The sequence below is a fragment of the Tympanuchus pallidicinctus genome, unplaced genomic scaffold (genome assembly GCF_026119805.1).
Source record: "Tympanuchus pallidicinctus isolate F22 unplaced genomic scaffold, pur_lepc_1.0 scaffold13, whole genome shotgun sequence".
Lineage (NCBI taxonomy): Eukaryota > Metazoa > Chordata > Aves > Galliformes > Phasianidae > Tympanuchus > Tympanuchus pallidicinctus.
The window spans coordinates 2,839,148-2,865,923 of NW_026294648.1; the positions used below are offsets into that span (position 1 = coordinate 2,839,148).

At 50.0% G+C, this 26,776-nt stretch overlaps 1 protein-coding gene across 7 annotated transcripts; it reads right to left on the reverse strand.

The window, feature by feature from the left end:
• Positions 1-132: 132 nt before the first annotated feature.
• Positions 133-25,351, reverse strand: TMEM255A (transmembrane protein 255A). Of its 7 annotated transcripts, none has more exons than XM_052672893.1 (9): positions 25,230-25,351; positions 21,559-21,701; positions 17,046-17,108; positions 12,307-12,396; positions 10,457-10,519; positions 9,426-9,514; positions 7,115-7,274; positions 6,394-6,537; positions 133-2,743 (listed from the first exon to the last, which is right to left on the reverse strand). In XM_052672893.1, exons 1-9 carry the CDS (start codon positions 25,285-25,287, stop codon positions 2,585-2,587), a joined length of 969 nt encoding a protein of 322 aa, XP_052528853.1. In that variant the 5' UTR covers positions 25,288-25,351; the 3' UTR covers positions 133-2,584. The 7 variants fall into 7 exon arrangements, with proteins under 7 accessions (XP_052528853.1, XP_052528851.1, XP_052528850.1 ...); XM_052672891.1 differs by having other exon boundaries at positions 7,115-7,277; XM_052672890.1 differs by having other exon boundaries at positions 9,426-9,510; positions 21,540-21,701.
• Positions 25,352-26,776: the final 1,425 nt, after the last annotated feature.

A 26,776-nucleotide genomic window follows, 5' to 3' on the forward strand; every position in this document is an offset into this window, starting at 1 on the left:
AAACATCAACACTGTGGTAGAACCACCAGTTTCCCAATACAGCAAATACAGTTTGTTGTTAAAGAGGTGCAGTTACTCCAAATTCCTCGATGAATGCTGAAACACAAAACTTGCTAAAACACAGAATGCAGCTTATGAACGCTTACAAAAGTCACACCAGTTTATTTGACCTTGGTAAAGTAATAAAAGGGTACAGATGGTTCACAGTTCTACATTCCTGTAAGAATGATGACCACAGTGCAGAAGGTTGCATTCACATGAAACACTTATTTCACTTGAGCGGAAGGAAACATTAATTCAACAGAAAAATCAAACAGGTAATTTTTAAAATGTGACAACGGCCTCATCGTATTGCAGTGAATTTAAAGCAGCAATGTACTTTTTGCTTAAATATGCCTTAGAAAACAAGAATTCGGATCGATAATTTCCTAATTTCAGTGTTTCTTGTCAAATCAAACCTGATGACACAACTGTTTCCTTATTGTTTCTCTGCCTCTGGGTTCTGTTACCTCCAGAACTGCCTCCGTCCTGCCCTGCGCTGCCCCCCGAGCCCTGCTCAGTAGACAGGCACAAATGGTGTCGTGTTTGTTGGCGCTGGGACAGGGCTGGGATCTCCCATTTCAGAGGTGCAGCAATACCAAATTTTCTGATTTAAGTGAGCGTGGCCTTTTCAAATGCCAGATTTGTGGGTAGATGTGAAATCGCACACAATCTCTTGAACAAGATTTCATTCAGAAAAATGCAATATAAAATGGAAGAGACTCTTAGTATGTTGTTTTCAGTATGCAGATTTCCAAGAGCTGCGCTTGAGCCATCCGCAGTAAAACAGAATGCCAGCAGGATGTGTTCTGCACACACCAGTGCTTCAGATCCTGTGACTGTACTCCTTTCCCCAGCTTCTCTTTTCACTTGTTGCTGGAGAAAAAGCTACGTTTGTTTCTGGAGAAGCAGTGCCATCCTTGAGCTGGCTAACAGACTGACTAGCAGTGGGCAGTGGAATGAGAAGGTTAACACACAGCCTAGCCTACGGGCTTCGCAAATGCATAGTATTGAAAACAGCATTATAAAGTGTGGCGTACCTTGAAAAGTGAGATCAGGGACTTGAGCGTCCATTGTCCATTTTGACAGCATTTCTCTTTTAGATTAAAAGTAGAGAGAGGCCACAGCTTAATACGTAACCGTGGATTTTTCCCCTGGCACGTGGACCAGTTTTATATTCTGCACGCCAGATTGAGCTGCTGGGTATCTTCCTGTCTGCACCAGAGCTGAATGTAAATGTAGGCAATTTGGGATTAGGGCCAGCAATCTGATGCAAAGTCCATTTTTAGGAAATAAGGAATAAAATGTCAATACCTCACTTTTTCCTCTCTGAAGCAAGCAGTTGGGAATGCTCAGGCTGAGCAGCTCAGATCTAAAAGCCGTCATCTGAGGTCACTTACTGGAGTAAAACCACACTTTACAGGACACTGTGTCACGTAACAAAGCTGACCTTCTTTTGTAATGCAGGACGCATGCAAAATCTGTTGGAATCTAGATCCATCAGCACAGTCATCAGCTGAAGATTAAATGAAAGTCACAACGATAATTGCAAATTCCTATCAGCTTCATCCTATATTACACGGTGTTGAATTTTATCCATGTGAGACTTACATCTTGGAGAACTACTCGTGGAAATTCCATATGTGCAGCCCATAACACAGCTACTGAGACACTGCTTATTCAAGGTGCTGATTCAACCCGTTAAAATTACAAGCTTAAAACAAAATCCTAACCAAGCAAAAGGAAAAAGAAAGTGTTTCCACTGCATTGTTTCAATGACTTGCGGGCAGTTTCTGAAGATGTAGGCAGTGCAGCCACCCAGGCGGTTTGACTTCGGCATCATGACATAGAATTCGGAAGACAGACAACTGCATTTCACCTTCTATCTTAAGAAATGTCCTCAAATAAATCAGCTAATAGAGCTTATTAAAGCTTTTTCCCTAATAAATAAATAAATAAAGATTCCCACTGTTCTACTAGACACATAAGAAAACACCCTATGAAGTTACCTCTATTAAAGACATCCCGGCTCCTCACTAAGGTTTCCATCCCATAGACTGTAACCAAGTGACACGAGCCAAGCTCTGCAGCCCCACAAACTCCCCAAAAACTGGTGGCCAAAGGCCAAACAAAACAAGCATCAGGTTGAGCTGTCTGCAAGCACCCTCACCTCGAGCAGAACGATACCCCTGGGCAGCTGTGGATCTTGGCTACCCTTACTTCAGCTTGGCTCAAGATGGACTAAGGCAGACCAGAATCTATCGTCTGCGCTTTATTAAAAACCAAGGACTCCATGAGCCTCGCTGTAAAATGAGGAGGTTGGAATTTAGGTCCCCTGCAAAACATGAGCAGTATGTCCCCTTCCTCACACCCCACTGTTAAACCTCTGAAATAAGTCTCGCAAGAACGAACTGTCCAATCAAGTATTCATGTTTGCAATTATCTTCTGTATCTACTCCCCCCTTCCTCCCACAGCAAGATACAAACACAAAATGTTCACAATCATTTCAACGGCGAGTATTTCGCTCTTCTTTCCCCTCGTCCTTTACGGTGTATAAGGTGGTGGCTTTTCAAAAGGTGGGAAATACGGTGGCGAGTACCGAGGAGGAGCGTTGGAGGACCACATGTAGCTGGGAGATGGTGACACTGACTGCGGGTCGTCCGAGAGGCCGGAGGGAGTGGAGGCTGGGAACACACTGGAATGCTGCAGGGAGGAAGCAAGAATGCTGTAACGTCTCCAGTTGTGAAGGGCAGTGGTAAAACAGGATTACGTTACAGAGCAGAGGAAGATTAGTATTTCAAGACTCAGCTCTGCAAAGCGTGCAGACGTACATGAGAGCACCTGAATCGCTCGCTGTGCTCATGGTAAGCACAGTAACAGTGCTGCGTAATGAAACTCCTGAGACCTGGAATGGAAGGAGCATTCTGGTTCTCTCCCATCGCTTCTGCTGTGAGCCTGCTTGCATCTCATGTTAGCCTGCACAACCAAGAACTGATGAGGCTCTTTCACATCTCAGCTTTCATGTATCAGCCACTGGTAACAAACAGGCTGCAGACACTTTGTTAATTAAAATAATAATAATGGCAGCAAGCAATTTACTCCAGTTTCAAAAGGTTTCACATAGCAAATATGTACATGCCTGAATATTACTTTGTGCTCTCTGGAGCACCTTTGTTCTCCACAGTACCTTGGGTCGTATGATGCTGGCACTGACACAGAGCCGTGACCATGTCACGTTCTGTCCAGAAATAGGCCAGACAAATTAATTCTGAACAGCTAATGAAATACTGACACTCACGTTGCTCTCCTGTAATGCACCGTAATTTTACCCCTGACAAGCACGTTCCTGGGCTCAGCCTTGCATTCCTCACTGCCACCTGCTAAACTGCTAAAGCAATGCTCATGGAGCAGCCTGGGCAAGGTGCTGGGCCCCACTCCCAGCACCCTGGAGAAGCACATTCCTGCTCAGAGCCAGGACTGAGCCCCTCGTGCTGCCCTGGATGCAGCTCATCCTTTGGGCACAGGCATGCAGTGCCAACTCTGAGCAGGGAGCTGCAGAAGGAAGGATGCACTGTTGAGGGGCCCACAGCAGAGCAGAGCTCTCACACCCGCCAGGCTGAGCTGCAAACAGTATTCAAGTTTGGATTTTATCTCGGCAGTGCATTTTTGAAACCCTGCACCACCTCTCCAGAACTGACCCATGACAGCTGATTCTGTGCTATATAACCCACAAAAACCAGCTTGGCCACCTATAAGCTCAGAGAAAGTCACACACATCACTCCTGTTTGAAAGAACATGGCAACTTTTCCAACGCACGCTCATCCCACCGGTGCAGCCCCACCTGCAGAGATGTTTGTTTGGACAGACGCTGCTAGAGCAGCACAGCAGGCACCAGCAGCAAAGCCAGCCCACCAAGCATCTGAGCACTGCTGCCTGGCAACAGCCCGGGGCTGGGAGGAGAGCGGCCTTTGTTGCCTCTGCAGAGCCTGTCCCTGCCAACACATCCATCCGGCCCTTGGGAAGACGGCGCTCATTTCCTTCTGTTAATGGGAGACCTGGGGCAGAACATGCTGCTGCTGCTGGGCTGAAGTGAGCTCGTCTGCACCCTCTCACAGAAGGCAAAGTGCCGGGGACAGAGATGCACTCAGCCTACTGCCCCTGGCCACCAGATCACACAAAGGGAGGCACAGCACGCAGCCTGCTGCCATCCCAGCGGGTTTCCTCCTGCCCGGTTCCTGTGCTGGCCCATCGCAGAGCCCTTGTCACCACACAGCACTCTGCCAGCAGATGCCATAGTGCTGGCTGTTGCTAACTCCCATTGACTTGTGCTCTTCCAAAAACCAGAGAGCTAGTCTTACTGACGTGTGAGAAAGCAGAGATGCAGAGTCACAAACTCCCTAAGAAATTCAGGACTTTTTTTTTCCTTGGAAAAGATGGGTGAATGACTGGGGTGGGAATCAAATGTTGTTTCTGCATCAGAATTGGATAATATATATATGTTTTTATTTCATGATCTCCGCTATCATCGTTCTTTTTGGGAGTCCTTCTACTTAACTTGGGGAAGATCTCTGATAGTTTACATCACATCTTCTAGATGAACCTTCCCAGGACTGCACACTCTGTATGTAGGTGTATATATGCATATTTTTCACACACACTGCAAGAATATCCTGCACAAGATCAAACCAGAGAACAAGTGATGGCCTGCCTGAGGAAGTGCCTGAAGAGGCATCGGAAGGCCTGGCATCATCCCCCCGGGCCATTGCAATCGCAAATAAAATCTGCTTTTATCAGAGATACTGTCCTGACAAAATTATTTGGATATTTCCAACACTGGGAAGTGCTGAATGAGGCAATTCTTGCACCGAAGGAAATGCAGCCTCTGAGAGGGACTGGAGAAGCAAGGTTGGGCCTGCTCCATGCACCACCACAGGACAGCAGGGCAGAAGGCATCAAGGTGGCAAAGACAGTGCTCAGATCAGACAAGGGAAAGAGCATCCACTACCAGAGGCCTCAGCTGATCCTGTGTGAGCTCCCAAATTTCCTGGAGAAAAGCAAGGCTTGGACTTAGAACAGCACCTGAAAGTGAGACCTGGCTATTTTAAATTTAGATTACCTTAATTGCTGACCAGCTTTTGTGTCAGCTCCTAAGCCAACGCCTGTAGTACCACAGCAGTGAGACAAGGGGGCTTTCATCTGGTGGCTGAGATGCGAGCACTAGGAGAGCCCCAGCAGTGCTTTTGGTTGAAAAGCAGGGCAAATCCACCCATGCTGAGATCTCTGCTGGCGGGACTGCAGCACAGACAGGCACAGAATGAAACAGTGCTTATTATCAGCAGAGTGTCTGGCAAATGGACTTTGTAGAGAAGCTTGCTTAGGTAATATGTTGAGGTTAGAATCTTTACACAGGAAAAAGTTACACGGCACTGCTGACTGCTTTGGGTTGCACTAACCTTAAAAAATAAGTCAAAAATCTGTACAGATAAGTCCCAGGAATTCTGATGTTCAAATATTTCTGGGATATTCTGACAACAGCGTTGTTCAGTGGCCTTAGCAATATATCCAAATCTGTTTAGATGCAAGATACCTTTAATGCACAGCTCTGATGACAGTGATTGCGGCTACTGCAGACCACTGACATCCAAGACCTTAAGCTCCTGTTAATTAAAAAAAAGTCCCCAGCTGTGACAGTCACAAAGAAAATGTAAGATGTGAAGTTAATACCACCACTCCAGTAACATCCAGTTGAAAGAAGAGCTGAGCTGAAACAATCTCATCTGTTTCAACAAGTGAAAACTGACAATGACAGCAGGATTCAAATGAAATCACTGTTTCTAGCAGCAAAGTTCCATGACTCAGAACAGAGACTGGAGCAGCAGTGGTGTCTGCAGGGAATGTTCTTAGACCAGCTGAAGCAAGTGGGAAAAACAGATGAGCTTTTCAGTCTATGCGTGTCTTTGAGAGCTCAAAGAGCTTTCCTCCAAAAGCTCATCTATTTCTCTCAGGCACAGCAGTCAGCCTAATGCAAACCAGCACCTGGACACCTCGCTTTGTCTTTATCATCGGTGCACAGCAAGGTGCCTGAGGCAGTGCCTATTTTTAATGTGGCCTCTACTGGTGAACAGCAGGGGAAGCAGGCAGCATGCCCTACTGCCTTCTTTTCAAGGAGAGCTTGTTGTCTTAGTAAGAGCGAGTGCTGCCAAGCACCAGTGGCTAGAAGGAAAGCTTTGGTATTCTTTGCGTGAACAGGAAAATTAAACTGTGTAAATGATCGAGAGACAGGCCTCCAGAGTCCTGCAGACTGCATTTAACCTTCCAGCGAAGGAAGAAAACAAACTGTAACGTTCTGTACCTGAAAGTCATATGCAGAGTAGGGAGGCAGGTGAGGAGTGCTGTGGTAGTAGGTGTTGTAAGATGTCACCTGTGGCCTTGAGTAATAGGACACTGTAGGATGTGCATTTTCAACCGTGCAGTTCAGCGTAGGCAGGGAAGGTGTCTGTTAAAACAAAGAGAGCATCTCAGCCACTAACCCAGACCACTTCAGTCACCAACACCAGACAGCTGAATGAACACAGGAGTATTTAGAGGAGCAGAGTGTGTCTGTTAGATGGAGCTCAACTCTGCCCCAGAACAAGCCTGGCAACAGCCTGGTGCATGCTACTAATAAACAAGATGGCTGTTCAGACTGCGTCTTCACAATCAGGAGGAAGGACCCAACTCGTGCCACGAAATCAACAGCTCACGAACAACCAGCACACATTTCCTTGTAGAAGGGCAGTGCAATTAAAAGGAACATCTGGTTTAAACAAAAAGGTCACTTGCATTCACCCTGGCACTGCAACACCTCTGGGAAGGTTCCTTTTGAAAACAAAGTCTACGTTTCTTTCGCCTTTTCACCTTTTCTAATTGTGTTCAGTTTTTCCTTGTAGTTCTTTCCATGCTCTTCTTCCTGGCCAGACTGCAGTGATGCAAAGATCATTTGCACAGAAATACCAACAGTTGTTTTCATGATTATTTTAAAAAGGCAATTTGATTTATTTGCTTTAATGCAGAAGAAATTGGTATCATCTTACCATGTCTTTAAAACCTCCAAGTATCGCTGCTGTAATGATCCCCAGGAATAGCCCCACTATGTTCAAAATTGTTGCTGACCAAAGTAAGTGGTAAAGATGGATGATGTCTTGGCAGCTGCTGACATCAATGTATTCATAGTATCCTCCAGAAATCTCTACTCTGCTGGATAGGGGGAAAAAAAAAAAAAAAAGATTAAAAAAATGCACCACGCAATAAAACCAAAGCACTTCCAATGGGCAGTAAAATGCTACCTGCAATTTAATGATAGCCTGGACCTGACCACTGAGCCAGGAGCAGGGATAAAGCCTGCTAGATCCCACTCTTTTGGCATCTAAGATCTCCCTGCATGATAACAGCAGAAGAGATGGCCCGATATGTTGTGAAACGAAGAAGTCCTGCCAGCTACTAATATGAAACTGCCCTTGAGTCTGGATCTGCCTCTTATTTCCATCACCTGAAATCTCCAGAGCCAGACCTTTGTCCTGGAGGCTTCCCAAGGACAGATCTGACCTGGAATCACATAGAGAAACCAGTCCACGTCCCAAGGAAGAGCCGCACTGGAGGCTTCTCACGGCCACACGAGCAGCTAGATGGGAGGAATGCAGGACAGCATGGCTGGCCTCCAGCCACCAGGCACACCTGTCTCAGCCTTCCCTACTCAAGTGCTCCTTTCCATCACTACCATGGCACGGGCTGGCAGGATTCTTCCTCAAGAGCCTTCTCCTTTCCTTTTCACTCACTTTCAGCTTCTCCTTTCCTTTTTTCCCAACCCTTGCTGTAGTGACTCACTGCAGAAGAGATCGCAGTGGAGGAGACAACAATTTCAAGCAGAATCGAGGCAGAGATTAACTGAGTGGCTTGGCTGCAAAGCCCTGCTTAATAGCCTGAACAATTTGAACTAGGAAATGTGAGCACAGACCCGGACAGTCTTTAACAGCACAGCCTATACGTACTGCCTGCACAGCCCATTCTAATGCAGATGTGTAAGAGTGTACTGTTCTCAGTGAACCCTGCTTCATCATCAAGGATATTCAGCACCAAAGATAAAAGGCTTTGAAAAATACTGCAGTGATAAAGAACCCTGTGTGGGGTTCAACATGAAGGGACTTGCCCAAGGTTGCTGCAGCTGGGGCTCTCAGCGTTAGGAGGCATGCAAGGCTGCTGTCACTTCTGTAATTTCCACCCTATACACAATAAAGTAGCTAACCAGCCTTGAGTGTCTGTGCCTTTTCCACTGAGGTCCCAAAAGAAACAGCATCTCCTCAGTGCAAAGCACTTGTGTGGCACCGAGCAAGATTAAGTCTGAAATAACCGCTTTCAAATAAGGGAAAATAGGTCAGAGGCAGAACCCTCAACCTGGCTGACTGGGAAAAATCCACCCAGTAATACAGAACAGTTAGATTTTTCTGTTCCAATCACTTCTATGTCATTCCCCTCATTTAGTAAAAACAAATTCTGTTCTGCAAATTCTTATACAGAAACAACACACTACAGAAACCAGGGATTACCCTTCCCAGCACCCACAACTACCCTCTCCTAATAGAATCTTTTTATCTCCTACCATCACAGTCAGTGATTTAAGTAGGGGCCAGCCCATGAGAAATAGTAACCCTGAAACAGCCCTAGGCAAGAGCTGGCACTAAGAAAATCATTTATTCTCTGCTGACACAGACCAGACACTCTGAATGACTTAAGCAGTATGTGTGCTGAGGTTAGTTCAAGCACAGCAGCCATGGGGTGATCTAACAACAGCAAGATCACAGTGCAGGGGTGCTCTATCGGTAATCACTCTTCCATCTCTTCCTTGCACAGTGCTGTGACACTCATTTATAAGCATGCAGGTAACACTAGCTCGTGAACACTCCTCCCTGTTACTGGAGGAACTGCACTGGAAGAACAAAACGATGAGGAAAATGAAGAACAGTGTCCCAGTTTTCATAACTATCTTCTAAAATTAAATAAAATCCAACAGATAAGGAAGGTTAGGATGAAGTACATCAGGGAAAAAAGGGAGGAAGTCCAGCAGTGGAAGTAATGGGAACTCTCACCCACTCTTCCAGCTGGGCTGGCCTGAAGCATGCTTACACATAGTTGGCATGGCTTTAGCCTAATTCCTGTACCCCTTTACTCTTACATGGCCCCCTTCTGACTGAGTCCTTATGGCAAACAACAGTCGCTTCGGTTCCCCTCCCACAGCAGCTGTCATTGATCAATACTTTGGTCTGGCATTATCCTGGCCCTTCAGAAACCCACAAACCACCACACTGCTTGCTCTCCCCATGCCAGGAATGATATTTCTAGCTTACTCACTTTCCACAGTTGTACAGGTCGCAGCAGAAGCAGGTGTTGGTTTTTATTTTCGGTGTGCAAGGTGCACGACGTTGTGGGTGACAGACTGCCTGTGTGAATTCAGAAGAAACACAAAGCACATATGGACACAATCACCAAACAATTCCTGCTGCCATTTAGCCTGCTCTATGTGTAATTTTGCACTGATGCAAAGATCAGCCCAAGGGAGATCCTTCTTTCCTTATCTTGCAGCACAGCTCTTATAAGAAGGCAGTCTGGAATAAAGATGCATGGGAGTAGAGCAGATCAGCCCCATCCTTCCACCACGGGGAAGTCACAGATAAGCATGCACCAGAGTAGGAAGTGGGTTGTGCAACTCCTGCAAACAGATAAGGCATTGCTGAAGAAAGGCTTCCCCAGATGGCAAACTGGGCACGGAATTGTCAAGAGGCTGACACTAACTGAGGGAAAGATTCCCATACTGGAAAGTAACAGAAAAGAGACTGACTGCCTGTGGGTAGTATCACCGAAGCTAACCTGGACAGTCTTTTGGCCAAAAACAGAATGGACCCCACCAGTACCATGCCATAATATTTTATTTGCACCTCAAGCATTTTAAGGTGAAACATAGTTATTCCTAACTCCTCAGAAAGGTGGGAGTAAACCTAGAGGGACTCTCAGCACAGAGCACAGGCAGTCAATAGTGTCCATATGCACTAACGTGGTGTGATATGAACACCCATCCTCACAGGGCTTCTCTGTGGAGAAGACACAAGCAGGAATTACTGCTGTCTGGACTCTGAATCCACATTCTGCTCTGGTAATTTGTGTGCAGCTGAAGACTGACAGAAATCAGTGTGTTTTCCTCTCCCACCCCCTCCTTTCTGCCTGCTCCTTTCCAGGCACCTCTGGTGGAGGAGAGCAGCCCTGGCTCCCAGCTGCTGCTGACTGCAGAGCTCTGGAGATGGTGGCAGCAGCCTGGTGGGAGGCTTCTACACCTGCAAGGTGAAGCTAGCCCTGTGAGGAGGCAGCACAGCCCAACCTGCTCTCACCTCTGGTGGTGTGGTGCTCTTGGAGTAGTATTGGCATCGTCCTGCATACAGTGGCCGCAGGTCCTGCCAAAAGAAGAGCACCAGGTTTAATGCCCCAGCAAAAACCAAACCTGCTGGCCTTTGGGCCAGGCTTCAGATTGGCCTTGCTCTGCCTCAGCATCCGGCCATGGCAGCCACCACCCCAACCCCCAAGAGCTTCTGGATGCAGTGCTGTGGGGTGCATGTCTGTGGCAGCTACGTGGGAGCAGCAGCTCTTAAGCCAGCCTCACCCAGGCAGGGCTTCTGCCCCATGAGAAATAGATTATTCATTCATTCCTCATATCCCCAGAGGTCTCCTGGGCCATCTGATGTGTTTCCAAGGGCTCTTCATGCTGAATCATTACAATTTATCATCAAATTGTCGGGAAATCTGTCCTTCTGGGCTCCTGAGCGAATGGTGGGAAACCTCTGGAGGATTAGGGATGGCTCAGCTCACAAACAAACACATTACCTTCTCGCTCACGGACAGCCCCCTTCTCAAAATGCAATGCTGAATTCCCACCGCGCCGAGGGCAGGCAGTGGCAGCTCCCCCATTTGTGCACGCCAGCTGTGGGGACGCGCCGTGCCGCGGCCGTCCTGCAGGCACAGGGGCCTGCTCTGCGAGTGTCACCTGGCACACAGTGCCCCAGAGGGAACGCTATGTGCTTGGGTGCTGGGAGCACGTCTCTGGGCAGACGGCGACATTCTTGGGTGGTTAGGAGGTGAAGCGAGGCCAAAAGCGCACCCGTTAATCAAGAGGCAGAAACCAGAGCCCTCGTTGCTCCGCCACAGACGCACAAGCATGCTGGCGGCGGGTGGGACCGAGCGCCCGCTCACATCATCACCCAGCCTGCCAGGACAGAGCCCCGAATCTCAGAGCCAACCTGCGGGGCTCCACTCCACGTGGCCGGGATCAGCCTGGAATTGGATAAGCCTCATCCTTTTATCAGTGCTCACACTCCACCAAGCCCCTGAAAGGGGTCAGAGGCGGTCACAGCTTGCTCACCAACAGGGACCTATCACACACCTGCAGAACTCCATCTGCCCTGCAAGCAAACCTGGCCACCCCGCAGCCTTTTACTGTCTGAACAAACCCAGGCAGGAAAGAGGAGTCTGCCTTACAACAAAGAACAAAGAGCTGATGGTAACTGTGACATCCTGACATTTCTTTCCATTCTGATTACAAATAAACTCAAAATGAATGTTTTAAATCCCATTTTGCAAAAATAAATTATTTTCTAAGAAAAGCCATCAAACATCAACGTTGCAGGGGAAAAAAAAAATCTGCAGTTCTAAGTTTAAACTTAAAACTTCAAACAGGATCGTGTTTTTTTCCATTGTTACAGTAATAGCTGGAGTTTTTGCACGTCCCTCTGTTCTAGTGACTGGTCGTGACCACAGTAGGGCTTGGAGCCCACTGAAATCACTTCCTGTTTGCACTGAAGCCCCTCAAAGAGCTTCGTACCCAATGGCTTCCCTTGACTACAACACCCAGCAGTTCAACCAGCATTAGAAGCTTCTGCTAACACAACACGCAAAGTCAGACGTGCAACTGTTCCCACCTTGTCACCTGGCACCAGCTAATTCAGTAAACACATGAAGCACAGACACAAGAACTGAAGCAATGTTTTAACATCTTAATGCTTACTGCTGATCTCAGGATACTTTTGTAAAGCTGGCACATTTTTCTACATTTTACAGTTTAAACCAGTATTCAGCACACAACATGTATTCACAGAGTTGGATGTGGTCTGATGTGCGATGTGAACACATCACCTGTTTTCCTAGAGTAAAAGCACTGCAGGATTCTGGTTTTCCTGGAAGCACTTACTATGTGTCTGGCAGCAAAGACACCATCTACTATGGCACAGCAGAATGCAGCAATGACGCCAAAGCTGATGAAGACGATCGATGCAACCAGCTAAGGAAGGAAAACAAAGCAAAGCGTCATGTGCTTCTCCACAACCAAACATTTTGTGTCCTTTCCACACCGATACAGAAACCACAGTCAATAAGCCCTCAAGCAATCAATGACCCCAATGTTTGCCCAGGCTGCACAGACTGGTCTCATTGAAGTCAGTGGGATGTGTGTCTCAGAGGCGCCTGCTCTCCCACGGAGGTAGAGGCAAGGCAGCAGGAGCAGCACAGTTGTGCCAGACAACTTGATATTGTAATATAAGATCTTCCCTGACTCCAGAGCGCTAAACTTAGGCTGACCATACACCTCCTCTTCTGGCTGCCGCTTGTCCTGAACTCTTCCCCACAGAGAGGAATTTCTTCTCTCTGCAACCCAGAGAGCTGCAGGCAGTCTGCTCATACGAATGTTCCTCTGGCCATTTCAGCCCACCAGCCACAGTGGCTTCCATTTCTGGCACTGCCAGTTAGTTACAACGGCCACACTGTTTCTCTGTCACAACCAGTGAAATCACAGAATGGGGGAAAGTGCAGCTTCTTACAATCCCAGTAGAAGGAATGCTTTTCTACAGCTTTGGTCATTCTGCACTAAGTTTCCCTCTGTACTTTCCTGCACTTCATGCATACATGAAAAGATATCTCCCCTTAAAAGCATAACCCTTGGGATGGGAAGTGAGCCAAACACTTTGTACACACAATTAGGTTATTTGTCCTCTCCACTGGCAGATAGGAACTGTTAACATGGTTATTTAAAATGATGATACTTTTTATGATACTTTTATAACAGCCTTATTAGAATCCAAGGATCCAGTGTCAGAAATGGGTTTGCTGCCCTCACATACGCCAATTTCCTCTCCCTGAGCTGGAGGAAAAAAAGCCTGAAGTCAGCTACACTGAGCAGCATTCAGACAAGACGTCTGGATAACGTAGGAACCTAAAATAAGTGGGTTCCGCTCTGGAGCTGCCTTTGGACACCGTTACAGCGACACAAGGTTTGTGAAGCTGGTAGTAACGGCTTTCCTACGGCATGAGCGGCTGTCACACAGCATCATAAAGTGCTGACTTGTAGCTGGCAAAGCACTGACCACACAGCTCCCCTCAGTGCTGGCACCACCGTGCTCTCCCTTGCTCTGCTGAGCGCAAGGCGCAGACACACGGCACGAAAGCCAATCTGCTGGGGTGGGAGAAAGGGGAGCTGGCTATTTCTGTCTGCAGACTGGAGAGAATTCAGACTCAGGTCAGTTCTCGCTTTTGGCCAAGTTGGCACGCTCGCCTTGTGCTCCTCAGCCACCTCCTGGGCAGAAACAGGCACAGGAACATGGCTGCAGAAGTTGCCTTTAGCTCATCCTGACATCACCACGAGTGACTGAGTAATGAGCAACGCACACTGTCTTAAAGAAGGGCTCCGGTGAAGTCCATGAAAACTGAAAGCATTCTGCACTGCCTGTGGCACTATGGAAATATATAATGGGCAAGACTGCCCATTGTAAAATTAAGCACCCCTGGGTGAAGCAAGACATGAATAAAACATGGAGACCACGAGCAACAGCTACTGTGTCTACTCAGCTCTGCCTACTGCGAGGGCAGAGAGGGAGGCACAACCACCTCCCTGTCCCTGCTGGCCACCCCTCTGCTGATGGAGCCCAGGATCCCATTTGCTTTCCGAGCTGCAATGCACACTGCTGGCTCACGTTCAGTTTTTCATCCATCAGGACCCCCAGGTCCTTCTCTGCAGGGCTGCTCTCAAGGAGCTCCTTCCAGTCTGTATGGATGCCTGGGATTCCTGTGGCCCAAGTGCCAAACCTTGCACTGTGCTGTGCTGAACCTCATCAGGTTCACCCAGGCCCACCTTTCAAGTCTTTTGAGGTCCCTCTGAATGGTTTCCCTTTCTTCTACTGTGACAACAGCACCACTCAGCTTGGTGTTGGCAGCAAACTTGCTGAAGGTGCACTCGATTCTGTCATCAATGTCACTGATGAAGATGGTACAGAGCACCGGTCCCAAGACAGAGCCCTGGGGGACACCGCTTGTTACCGGCCTGCACCTGGACACAGAGCCATTGATCACCACCCTCTGTCTGCAGCCTTTCAACTAATTCCTTATCCATTGGGTGTCCACCCATCAAATCCACATCCCTCCAATTTGGAGATGAGGATGTGGTAGGGAACCATGTCAAAGACCTTGCTTAAGTCCAGGTAAATGACATCAGTCGCCTTCCCCTTGTCCACCAACGCCGTCACTCCATCATAGAAGGCCACCAGATTGGTTAAGCATGACCTTCCCCTGGTGAGGCCATGCTGACTGTCTCGGATCACATGCTCGTTCCTCATGTGATCAAGTATATCATCCAGGAGGATCTGTTCCATGATCTTTCCAGGCACAGTGGTGAGACTGCAGTTCCCCAGGTCCTCCTTGCTCCCTTTCTTGTACATACAGGAGTGACGTGACCCTTCCTCCAGTCATCCGCGACCTCACCTGACAGCCACAACTTTTCAAATATGATGGAGAGCGGCTCGGCAACCACCTCAGCCAGCTCCTTCAGAACCCTGGGATGCAGCCATCCGGCCCCATAGACTTGTACACATTCAGTCTCATGAATGGTCTCGGACTTGCTGTACCCTTACAGTGGGGTGGGATTTACCAACCTAGAGTTTTAGGGATGCAGGGCTCAGGGACATGAGAAATATTAGAATCCTGGCTGCCAGTGAAGACTGAGGCAAAGAACTCATTCAGTACCTCCACTTTCTCTTGAAGCCGGTTCTCCTTTTACATTTACCAGAGGAGATACACTCATTTTGGCCTGTCTCTTCCAGTCGATGTACCTGTAGAATGTCTTTATATTGTTTTCCACATCCCTCATCAAGTTCAGTTCTGCCTGTGCCTTGGCTTTCCTGATCCCACGTCTACAAGTCTGGATGGCATCCCTGTATTCTTCCCAGGTGACACGGCTTTGTTTCCAGAGCTGGTAGGCACCTTTCTTTGCCCTCAGTGTGCCCAGCAGGTCCTTGCTGAGCCATGCTGGTTTCCTGCCTCCTCGGCCCTCTTTCTTATTCAGAGGGACAGAGAGCTCTTGTGCTTTGAGAAAGGCATCCTTGAAGAGTAGCCAGCTTATTTACTGGCAGTTATGTGCGAAATGGATTGGTGTAAGGTAACGATTACTCAACCAGGCTCTGACCTGCAGCTATTACACAGTGAGCGAGAGGCTTGGAAACCCTACAAGGACAGATGGAACAGGACGTTCTCTTCTTGCACAGTCAGGGTAAAAAGAGCAAAAAATAGCCACTGGGAAGCCCACCTACCCCACACCCCGTCTGATTCTGGGAAAGAAAGGTTTCCTCTCCTGAAGGCTCTGTCTGACCCCCTCCCTGCTGCCAGCACCATGCTCTGCGGGGATTACATTTCTAGCAAAGCAAAGGGCAGCCCAGTACATGTGGGAATTTTTCCAGACTCCCTCAGCCAAACTTGCGTTAGCCCTGGTTACCAGCAGACACTGCTAAGCATCCATGATCCCCCCTGCAGAGGAAGTTCCACTGCTCCAAAAGCAGGCAACATTGGTGAGCAAGCAGGACAGGCTGCAGGGTCAGACAGCTGCAGCATCATTCATTCCCCCGTGCCATCTCACAGTGGCAAGACCTGTGGGGACCTTGCCACTAAGGTGTGGGGCAGAGTTTGGATGGAGACTGCAGCTGCTGATGCTCCAAGCACTACAGTGGCTGCCTTCAGCACAGGTGAAAAGAGAGAGGGTTGTGAAACAGCACCTGCAAGACATGGCTAGTGGACATAAGAGACATGAACCACACACAGGTCTCATGAGCTTATCAAAGAAGGCAATCTGGGTGCTCTTTCCCCATTGCACAAAGATTCTCAGCATGAGAAACCCTCCTTGCAGTGTGAGGAGAGACCAGAGAGTCATGGTTTGCATACCTGGCATGAGCAGCACCTTCCATGCTTCTCACACCCCAACTGCAGCTCTACTGCACAAAAAAAAATGTACTGGTTTTAATTCCTGCTTCAAGAGATGTTTGAAAACAAGGAATATATTGATTCTTTCCATCGTCTCACAGACTCATTCTCCCAGAGCAGAATTTTCTATCCCAAGCAGAGAGCTCTGAGCACTCAGCCTCAGACCCGGCTTTCTGATGGGCCCTCTGCTGGCATTCCCCTCCAGTCTCTGGGTTGGCTGCTTGATCTCCTTCTCTGTCCTTTCCTTGGTTTAGAATGTGGCCAAAAGCAGTTTTCACAGAGCTTCAAGCCTCCAGGAATTCATTTTGAAAGATTTAAAATAAATGTATTATACCTAGGCTATTACATGTCACATACTGTGACAGCTCAATGTAAAATGTGCTGGGCATAAGTCTGTGAAGTGCCAAGTATCCTGAAATCTCCAAACACTCTATTTCAAGCCCTTGAAAAATCCCACTGAGTTCAATGAGACAGTCTATAGTCACTCTGTGCTTCTTTGAGCATTTTCTCAAATTTAGAAAAGTATCTGGGTTAACAGCCTTGTTCTCCTGGGCTGCCAGGAACCATCTATAGCTCTCATGAGGCATGCAACACTAGCCTGGAAGGGTTAGGAAAACCAGTAACATTCTTTACACACAGAATCTGAATTAGTCTTGAAAAACAAACAAACAAACAACTGCATCATGAACTTACCATTTGCCTTTTGTTTTCTATCAAGTTTGATCCAATTATTCCAAGGAATGACCCAAAACCAAGCTGAAAGACAACATATTGTTAGCATTTAGATCAGGAAGACACCCGAAGTATCTCACATACAGACAAGACATAAATCCAGAAGCACAAAAAGAGCACACTGAATTCATGAGCACTCTTCCCTCAGCAAGGAAGTTAGTGGAGTCTCCTACTTGCTGGGACTGTCAAGCATACCCCTCACATAACACCAAGAGCATGTGTAAAAACCAAAAGGATGAATTCTGTCTCCAGCACCCTCCCTGGTAATGCTCAGAAATGGGTGGATGAGGACATGGACTCAGATGCAGACTAGCAGGACACCACTAGCAATCTCAGGACCAGACTCCGGTAACCTCACCAAGGATGTGAGCAATCACCTAAGTTTTCAGCTCACAGTTTCTTGATACAAAGTGTTAATAAAGGAGAACTCATACTGAGGAAACAGGTTTTTTTGGCACCTTCCACTCCTCCCTCAGTTGAAGGAGTGACACTTCATCAGCCTTGGCCTTTTACCAGAAGCTCACACCAGCCCAGCTAACAGAAGGAGCTAATCCAGCAAAAGCATCTCTTCCTCTTGCTTTCATCTCAGCTCAGCAAATCCAGTTAGGAGCAGCTTTCCACCCCATTTCTCTAGGGCATTAAGCTATTTAGCTAAGCTGGAGATGTTTCTAGGACACAGCACACCTCAACCAGGCTAAAAACAGGGAACTGCGCACTACAGAGGGAGATCCAGAAGCGCTTCTGTAAGGGTCATAATCAGAAAGGTCTTTTATCAGTGCGTAGCAGAACTCTGAGTTGGCAAAGAGAAATGCTGGGAAAGTCCTGCAATTGCTATTGCTCCTATTCAGCAGGCTACAAAGTCATTTGATAGATGAGGGTGGTAAAGACCTGGATAAGAAAGCTAAGTAACTGAGCAGCTCCCGAGGAAGCAGAGTAAGGCACAAATAAGCTGCAGTGACTCAAGAACAGGCCAAGTAACCTGGACTCGATATTTAAGATGTCAGAACAGAAAGCAAAGCTTTAACAAACTCAGTACTAACAAGGAGAGGCATGAGCAGAGCTTAGCAGGTACAAGTATGATGAAGAGTGTGTGTCAAATCTTACCTTGCTCTGCTTAATCCCTGTAAAATTTGGTGCCGACACCAGAGGCAGCAAGGGCTGCTGTCTCCAGCAGCAGGGGATTAAAGTTAAGCAGCTGACCAGGCTTCTGCTTCCCATCTATCCTGTCTGTGCTGCACCCTGAGCTCTCAGACTGTTGTCCCCACAGCAGAGAGCAGCTACCATGGCGTGAGCAAACAACCATCTTCATCTTCTTTAAGTAAGGGGAGTCTTAAAGTTCAATTTCAAGTCCAAAAGATCAGCAATCCAGACATTACAGAGAGACAGATCCTGGTAATATTTTCAGTCTGGTGATATCCAGCAGCAGGGAAGTTGTCTGGCAATGCAATCCTAATGCAAACAGTCAAGAAAACCATTCTGCGCCCCTTTAAACTTGATCTAACACATTTAAAAGAAATGTGCACGTGGCACTTCAGAGCAGCCACAAACCAAGAGGTGAAAGACTTGACATAATTCAAAATAATTCAAAAAGAAGAAATTAGGGTGATCCACTACATCTGATGGGCAAAGATAAATCAGTGGATTCTCATCCTGAATTAATGAGGAAAAAAAACAAAAAACAAAAAACCACCCTTCTTCACCAGAGACCTTAGTAATGTGCATCAATTACGTCATTGTTACCTGCTGGTGGATAGGACTGTCTGAAAGGACAACAGAATACAAACAAAAATGCTTTTCCAGAGGAAAGTCCCTGATCAACTTGCTTGACAAGGAACCACTAGAGAAGAAGTTTTGCCAGTAAAAGCCTAAGAAAGGTCAATCATTTACACCAATGCTTGAAGCTGTTCTAACTTGGGGAGAGCACTTGTACCACATGGACAGCCTTTAACAAGGAAAAGCAAAGGAGACTTTTGAGAGCCATGTTCTGTCCGTGGCCTTCACAGAGGTGCTGTCCCCTTCCTGAACGTGGCTGGCTTGCAAAGAGCAGTGACAGATGTGGCCGTTGCTGGGCACTTGCCCTCTGTGCCTGCCTGATGGTTACTGCTGGGGGAACTGAGCGTTACTGTTGCAATCCAGACTTCCCAAGCCTGGATCAGTCATCCACAGTTGATGCTATTTCCCATGGAGGCACAGTCGAAGGGTTCACAGAAGTAGCTGCAAAGGGATCAGTGGTCATGGTTGAGGGTGACAGCTGCCTGGCTACAGACACGCCATCATGTCCTCAGCTCCAGCTCTTTTAGATGCATCAGTGAGGAATTGCACTATTTGTGGGGGAAAAAAAAGAAAAAAAACCCCCTGAAGGATGGAAGATCTGCAGTGCCTACTTCGGTTCTTCCTCGGGAGCAGAGGCCAGGGGGATCCCATCTCCCTGCAGACAGAAGCTTCTTTGCTTGGCCAAGACAGGAGATCAAAGCAGGGCAGGAGAGAGCATCAGGCCAGGAGTGCCCTGGAGGCCAGATGGCACAGCGCAGATCTGCTCTTAGAGAAGCCCGTGCCAGCCAGATGACAGTGACAGCGTGTATATAGAGCCATCAAATTCAGGGCAGCTGCTCGCCACCCAGATTTCCACAGGGCTGCTGTGTGACTGCAGATGGAGCTCCCCGCTCTGCTCGCTCGCTTTGCGGCGCTGGGCTGAGGGGCACTAAGCTAGACTACACCAGAGCGTTGCGGCTCCTTGCTTCCTGCTGCTCACCAACGCAGTGCAGCACCATGCTGGCACACAGGGGCCCCTGGCTTCGTGTGCACGGTCCCCACGGTGGTGCAGAGCTGCTGCGTGCTGCAGAAGTCGCCGCTCAGGGCCACCTCCCCAGCAGCCCGCACCGCAGTGGGCCCCCTCAGCACAGCAAAGGGAAAGGGCCCGGCTCGTTACAAAGCGTCGGCTGCTTTCAGTGCCTACTGAAGCATCCATCAGCAAATGGGAACGTTTTCCTATTTGGGAAGCCAGGCAAGGCCGTCACGCATTTCCACACAGCAGATTAATGGACCGAGGGGGAAAGCGGTGAAGGGCCTACACACACAGGCTGGCTGCCTCCGCCTCCCCAAGCGCAGGAATTCATGAAACCATTGAGCAGACCGAGTTTCAGGAAAGATGTCAGCCATGCTGACGTCGCCGGAGCACAAACAGCAAGGGAGATGTCACGGGGCTGCGCACCACAGCCTGCCATCTGCGGCGCTCCCAGGGCTGCTCCAGGCAGAGGCTGCACACTGACAGTGCGGGGAGCTGGGAGCCAGCCTGCCATCCTGCTCAGCACCTTTCCTCACTGCCGCTCTTTTTAGAATATCAGGTCTTAATGCAGAGTTACTGGGACAAGCCAGAAGAACGATCCTAAATCAAAGAGACTAAATGCTGTTGGTAACAACATTCCGCACAAAGGGCTGCAGAGGGGCTTTCTTCAGTTGTAGAATAGCTCGTCCACAGAGAAGTAAAAGCTTCCCAGAGATCGGCTGTGCACAGTAAATAAACCAGAGAGCAAGAAGGCAAAACCAGCTCTCTGCCTATCTGAGCTGGCTTTAAGCCTCCAACTTTGAGGCTCTGAACCCAACAGTGCAGCACCCAAGGCTGTCACACCAGAAACAGCCAGCTGGAGGGCTGTGGCCACGCTCAGCTCCCAAGAGTAGCTGTAGCTTAGTCCTTTTTGTGCTCCCTTACAAGATGCCTCAGACACGCACAGCAACAGACCAGGATGTGCTGCACAGCTCATGCAGCACTGGCTGGGATGGGCATGAGGTAGTCTCCCCACATACTTCTGTAAAGGGCTGTACTCTGCTGGCAGAAATGCTGGGCACCAGAGGGCTTCTCTGGCTTAAGCTATCTGAAGCTACAATTAGCCCATTTTCCTTTGTTGATTTAAAGAAAAATAAAAATCAATGCATTAGCTGCTTTGATGTGGATGCTCTGCCTGCAAGTTGCCAGAGCAGTTCTCCATGCGGAGACAAGTGCTGTTGAAACTTCTTCAAGGAACGCAAGGACCATAAGTTCACCTGAGCAGTATCTCACAATTGGACTTGAGGATCTCTGTGTGTCCATTCAGATGGAACGCTTTCACTGTAAGATCTAGACTCCCTGCTGCTCCTGGCACCTCTGGTCCTGGCTGGCTAGAGTTAATCTGATGCATGCAAACAAGTACTCAGGTTGCTTTGACTGATGTAAGACCTATATATCCGTCTCGCTTCTAGATCAAAAGCATGTAATTACCTAAGCTCTGGGGAAACTGCCACTTGACTGGATGGGATTCTTGCATGGGAATGAGCAGCAGGTGCAAAATAATAATAAAACAAATAAACCAAATGGCAATGAAGTAGCTGAGCATACATTAGTATTCAGAACAAGATCACCCTTTATAACATTTGCAGCATCACAAGGGACTTCGTAGGCAATACGTTTTCTAGACCTACCTAGGAGTTCTATACTTACAATAACCCCTGGGTAATAACCTCCAACAGTCACATTTTGGGTTCTTGTTGTAGCAGCTAGGCCCACCGTTAGAATTAATACTGACACAATGAGGAGAGTCACAGTTACGTAGAGGGAATTTCTTTTTCTTCTATTGAATGACCCTAAAAACACACACATACAACACAATTTGCTAATTCCATCTGGGGACAGTCACGGTATCACAGATTTTTTCCTCCCACCACCAACCACAACACAGTGAATTTCCTTTCTTTGTTCTAGCCGCCTCTTTTCACCTTCATAATGTGCTTTATCAATCTCTACTAGGATACCTGAATGTGCATTTACATATCATCGCTCAGATATGGATGAAGAAATCCCTAAGAACCATAACTTTGCAAAGCTCGTTTAAATACAGTAGATCCTCCTTGGGACAAGCTAACGAGAAGCACTACCACAAGGCACTCATTTCTTTTCTGGTCTGTCTGCTCGCGTTAAGTCAAACAGCCATACTGTACGCCACTTGTTTTGAGGGGGGAAATCTTGGCTGTAAACGTGTCACAAGGTGCCCACAGTTCTCCAAATAAAGTCACAGCCACTCCTCCTGCGGCAGCAACCCCTACTTTCAGCAAGGACCAGGTATTTTTAGATGTTTGAATAATGAATTGTGGATTAGGGAAACTCGTATACAGCTGCCTAATTCTGGTTTCTTTCTTTCTTTCTTTTTTTTTTTTTTGTTAAATGTATTTATAGATCTCCCAAATGAGCATAAATATAAAACAGTGATCCCACCAGACAAGAGAAAAGCTGGCTTCCATCTTATGCTCAGCAACATCTGCAGGGGTGCTTGTTCAGTGCCTATTCTGCAATCTTTAAATCACTTTTCAGAACAATCCTTTTGATTCTGTGTCATACATTATGTAAACACAACCCAGTAGAAGCGAGCAGCTGGCACAGCAATGGGCTGTAATGGTTCCCTGCTGCCCTGGGGCATCTCCAAATCACAGCCTACAGCGCAGGGCTCCCCAGAGCACCCACGGAGCAGGCAAACACATTTCCCCGCTCCAGAGGCTCCCAGCTGCACCTCACAGGGTACTCAGAAGCAGGGCAGGGATGCACCCCAAGAGTGTGCAGGGCTGCCTTTACTCCTGCCAAGCATATTCTCTAAAGCAGGTCACCCATGGGACACCCCACCTGAGGCATGCAGGCTCCCTGGCAAGTGCAGAGATGAGTCCATAACTCAGCTGGGCAGAGAGGACTGGGCCAAGCCCAACACAATTTCCCTGCCCACATTTGCCAAAGACAGGAGTCCCTCAGGTCCGAAAGGCAGCTTGCTGTCTTGAAGATGTGCATCCCAGGTGCCTACAGACCCTTCCGTAGGGTGTGAGTATATCTGCAGGTATCTGCAGCAAAGCCACCCATGTCATCTGCCTTCATCCCAGCAGCCATGCTGATACACCTGGGCACAAACCAGCTCTCTCTGCATGGGGACGGCTCTGCCCTGCCCCTGCACAGTGCAGGCACAGCACCCACTGCAGGGTGCCCTCACCGAGCCACTCCATGGGCTGCATGGTGCCATCAGCCACACAAGGCAGTGTGCCAGGAGGTGTGTGCAAGGAAAGGAGAATCCTGCTGACCCTCTGGTGTCTCCAGGAGGAAATGCCCCTGCAAGCTTCCTGCTCGCACTCTTAAGTGCAGCTATAAGTATGGGGACACTGCAAGGACCAAAAGCAAGAAGCATTTAGCTACAACTAATATCTAGGCAGCTAAACAAGTAACTATTGGAGCAGCCCAGGCAGCACCTTTTACCAGCACTCTCATTTTATTCTCCCAAATCTGAGAATAAGCTAGGTCTATAGACCTAGACTTCTCTATGTTACAATCCATGAAAATTCAGTAAAGCCTTTGACACTGTCCCCACAACACCCCCGTGGAGATGCTGGCTGCCCATGGTCTGGATGGGCATCGCTCTGCTGGTGAAACACTGGCTGGATGGCTGGGCCCAAAGAGTTGTGGTCAGTGGAGTTAAATCCAGCTGGCGACCGGTCACGAGCGGTGTCTCCCAGGGCTCAGCACTGGGGCTGCTCCTATTTAACATCTTCATTAGTGATCTTGACAAGGGGATTGAATGCATCCTGGGAAAGTCTGCAGACAACACCAAGCTGGGAAGGAGTGTTGATCTGCCTGAGGGGAGAAAGGCACTACAGAGGGACCTGGATAGACTGGATCAATGGGCTGAGACTAACTGTGTGAGTTTCAATAGGGCCAAGTGTCAGGCCCTGCATTTTGGTCACAACAACCCCAGGCAACCCTACAGGCTTGGGAGGAGTGGCTGGAAGCTGCCTGATGGAAAGGGACCTTGGTGTGCTGATGGGCAGTGGGCTGAAGATGAGCCGGCAGTGTGCCCAGGTGGCCAAGAAGGCCAATGGCATCCTGGCTTGGATCAGGAATGCTGAGGTGAGCAGGACCAGGGAAGTCATCCTGCCCTGCACTCGGCACTGGTGAGGCCTCACCTCCAGTGCTGTGTTCAGTTTGGGGCACCTCAGTGCAGAAAGGAATGGAGGTGAAGAGCAACAAGGCTGGTGGAGGGCTAGGAGAATATGGCCTATGAGGAGAGACTGAAGGAACTGGGGCTGTTCAGTCCGGAGAAGAGGAGGCTGAGGGGAAACCTTACTGCTCTCTTCCTCTACCTGAAAGGTGACTGCAATGAGAGCAGGGCTGGTCTCACTGGCAACAGGACGAGAGGAAACAGCGGATGATCTTTAAGGTCTTTTCCAGCCTGAATGATCCTACATCCACCCTTCTGCTGCCTCCCATACAGCAGCACTTCTGCAGTGCTCCAGGATAACTCAATGCACCGTGGTCACTGATCTGCTGACCCCCACGACGTGAGAGGTAAGTGCTCTTCGCACAGCTGGGGTCCTTGCAGTGCCGTGCAGGGCGGCTCTGTGGGGTGGGATGAGCGCGAGGTGACAGCAAACACTGAGCCCGAAGCACACTGCCTGCGCGTTTGGAACTTGTTTCACAGAATGGCTGGGGTTGGAAGGGACCTCAAGGACCATGAATCTCCAACCCCCCTGCCATAAGCAGGGCCACCAAACTCCCCATTTAACATCAGACCAGGTTGCCTAGGGCCCCCTCCAATCTGGCCTTGAACACCTCCAGGGATGGACGGGGCATCGCTGACATTTTGACATTATTTCCGAGCTCACGACCGAGACGCACACCGAGAACACCGACCCGCCCCCCCGGCCCGGCCGGCGCAGCCGCGCAGCGCAGCCCCACGCCTCTCCGGATCGCAGCCCGCGCCCGGTGCCCCGAGGCGGGCAGTGCGGGCTGCGCGCACACGCAGCGCCGTGCCCGGCCGTCAGAACGATGTCACGCAGTCGTGCCGCGCGCACCGCTCCGGCTCCTCTCGCTGAAACGGAACGCGCGCCGCCTTCAAAGCGACCGTCCCCGCGTCAGACCTCCGCAACGCCGTCTTCGCACGGCGGCCACGGGCGAACGCGAGCTGCCGGCGGGGCTCCCCGGTGCACCGCTTCCCGCACACCGCCGTGCCGCCCCGACGCGCCCGGGCTGTGCCCCGACCGCCCGAAGCGCACGGTGGAGCCCCCCGCCGCGCTCTGCGGGGACGCGGCCCCGCACCCCTCCCCGCGACGTGGCGGCCCGGCCCCGGTACGGCTCTTACTCACCCACGGAGTCGGGCAGGGCGATGCCGCCCGGCCGCTGCTGAGTCAAGGACTGCCGCATGCTGCCCGCCGCAGCCCGCCGGGCCACGGCCGCGGCCACAGCCCGGGCAGCGGCGGAGCGGCGCCTGCGCGGCGGCAGAGGCGGGCGGCGGGCCGGGGGCGGGCTGAAGGCGGGGGGCCGGGCAACGGGGCCGGGGCCGCTGTCAGCTCTGCGCCGCGCTCACGGCTGCGCCGGCCGCCGGCGTTAAGCTCGAGCGGGAGTGGCGTGGCGGTGGGCCGCGGCCGGCCCTTGCCGTCCGTTCCCCTCGCCGGCTTTGCGAAACGGGGCTGTAAGCACCTCCCCAGCGGGCTCCGCAGTTGCTTGCGTATCACCGTAATGCCCCGGGCTGAGAGGCGCTAAGTGCCCATCGTGTCATTATCTCCAGCCGGAGCACATTTCATCAAGTTAAAAGGAGCGAATCTTCTCTCTGCTCCAACCTCCCCTCCATCTACCGGGTACCAGCCTAATTACCAGCCTCCCCCAGGAGCAGAGCAGAGAGCAATTAGCGGAGAGGGCAGCAGCCGTTCGCCTCGGGTGAACCGGCGCGCAGGCGGTGCGGGTGTCTGCACGCCCACGGCCCCGAAGGCTGCACGGAGCCCCCGGCTCCCTGCGCTGCCCGGCAGCAGGCAGGCCAGCCTGGCAGCTCGGCACGGCCCGGGGCCGCTGCCAGAACCCTTTTCTGCCCGCCGCGCCCATTTGCTCGCACGGCCGGGAGCGGCTGTCGGCCACGTTCGGGTGTGAGATGGCGCACAGCCTGCTGGACCTGCTGCGGCCCTGGGCCTTGGCGCAGCGCTGTGGCAGGACGGTGTTTCCCCGCCGCTGAATGAAGCCCTGCGGAAGCGCGGCTGCAGGCTGTGCCGGTGAGGTGCCTGGGGATGAGCTGCGCCGCTGTCTGGTGCTGCGCATACGCCGGGCCCAATGGTGTAAAACAAGCCGTGATGGTGTAAAGCCACCCTTGCTATTCCTCGAGAGCTGTGTGGAGTGCTGCTGGGCTGGTGGCTCCCATGTGCCATCTGAACGCTGCTCGAGCTCCTCCGGGTCCTCTGGCATAGCCATGTGGGTCTGGCCCTGTGGAAGGGATGTGCTCAAGCCCCTCATCCCTGCATCCTCTCACCTACCCCATTGCTCCCAGCACACTGATTCTGCACGGCAGTGGGACCCCAGAGCTGTATCCCCAGTGCAGGTGTTTGTACCCCATAGTTCACTGACAAAGGAAATTTTGACCTCTCCCTCAGCCTGGTGCAGGAAGCCGATGCTGCGCTCCTGGGTGCAATGGGATAAATATCACCCTGCCCTTCTGCTGCCCCTCTCTGCACCCGGGGGGGAGGGGGGTCTGTAGACATGAAGCAGGATCCCACAGTGACTGACAGGCACACGTGCAGATGCAGAGCCCTAGTGATGTGCCGGTGTTTGTGAACAGACACCCCTCTCCTTGCAGTGCCCGCATTCTCTTGTCGGATGTTTGCCGCTGCTGGAGGCCCTCCAGCAGTACAGTACGGCTGCAAAGGGC

What these genes read in the sequence shown, in the direction of transcription:
- TMEM255A (XM_052672889.1), bottom strand. Translation starts at nt 25,287, where the DNA reads ATGCGGCAGTCCTTGACTCAGCAGCGGCCGGGCGGCATCGCCCTGCCC. An exon ending in TAGAAAACAAAAGGCAAATG is followed by an intron (nt 12,397 to 17,045) that starts GTAAGTTCATGA and finishes TTCCTTCCTTAG; the next exon opens with CTGGTTGCATCGATCGTCTT. An exon ending in ACTCTGCATATGACTTTCAG is followed by an intron (nt 2,744 to 6,393) that starts GTACAGAACGTT and finishes TCCTCCCTGCAG; the next exon opens with CATTCCAGTGTGTTCCCAGC.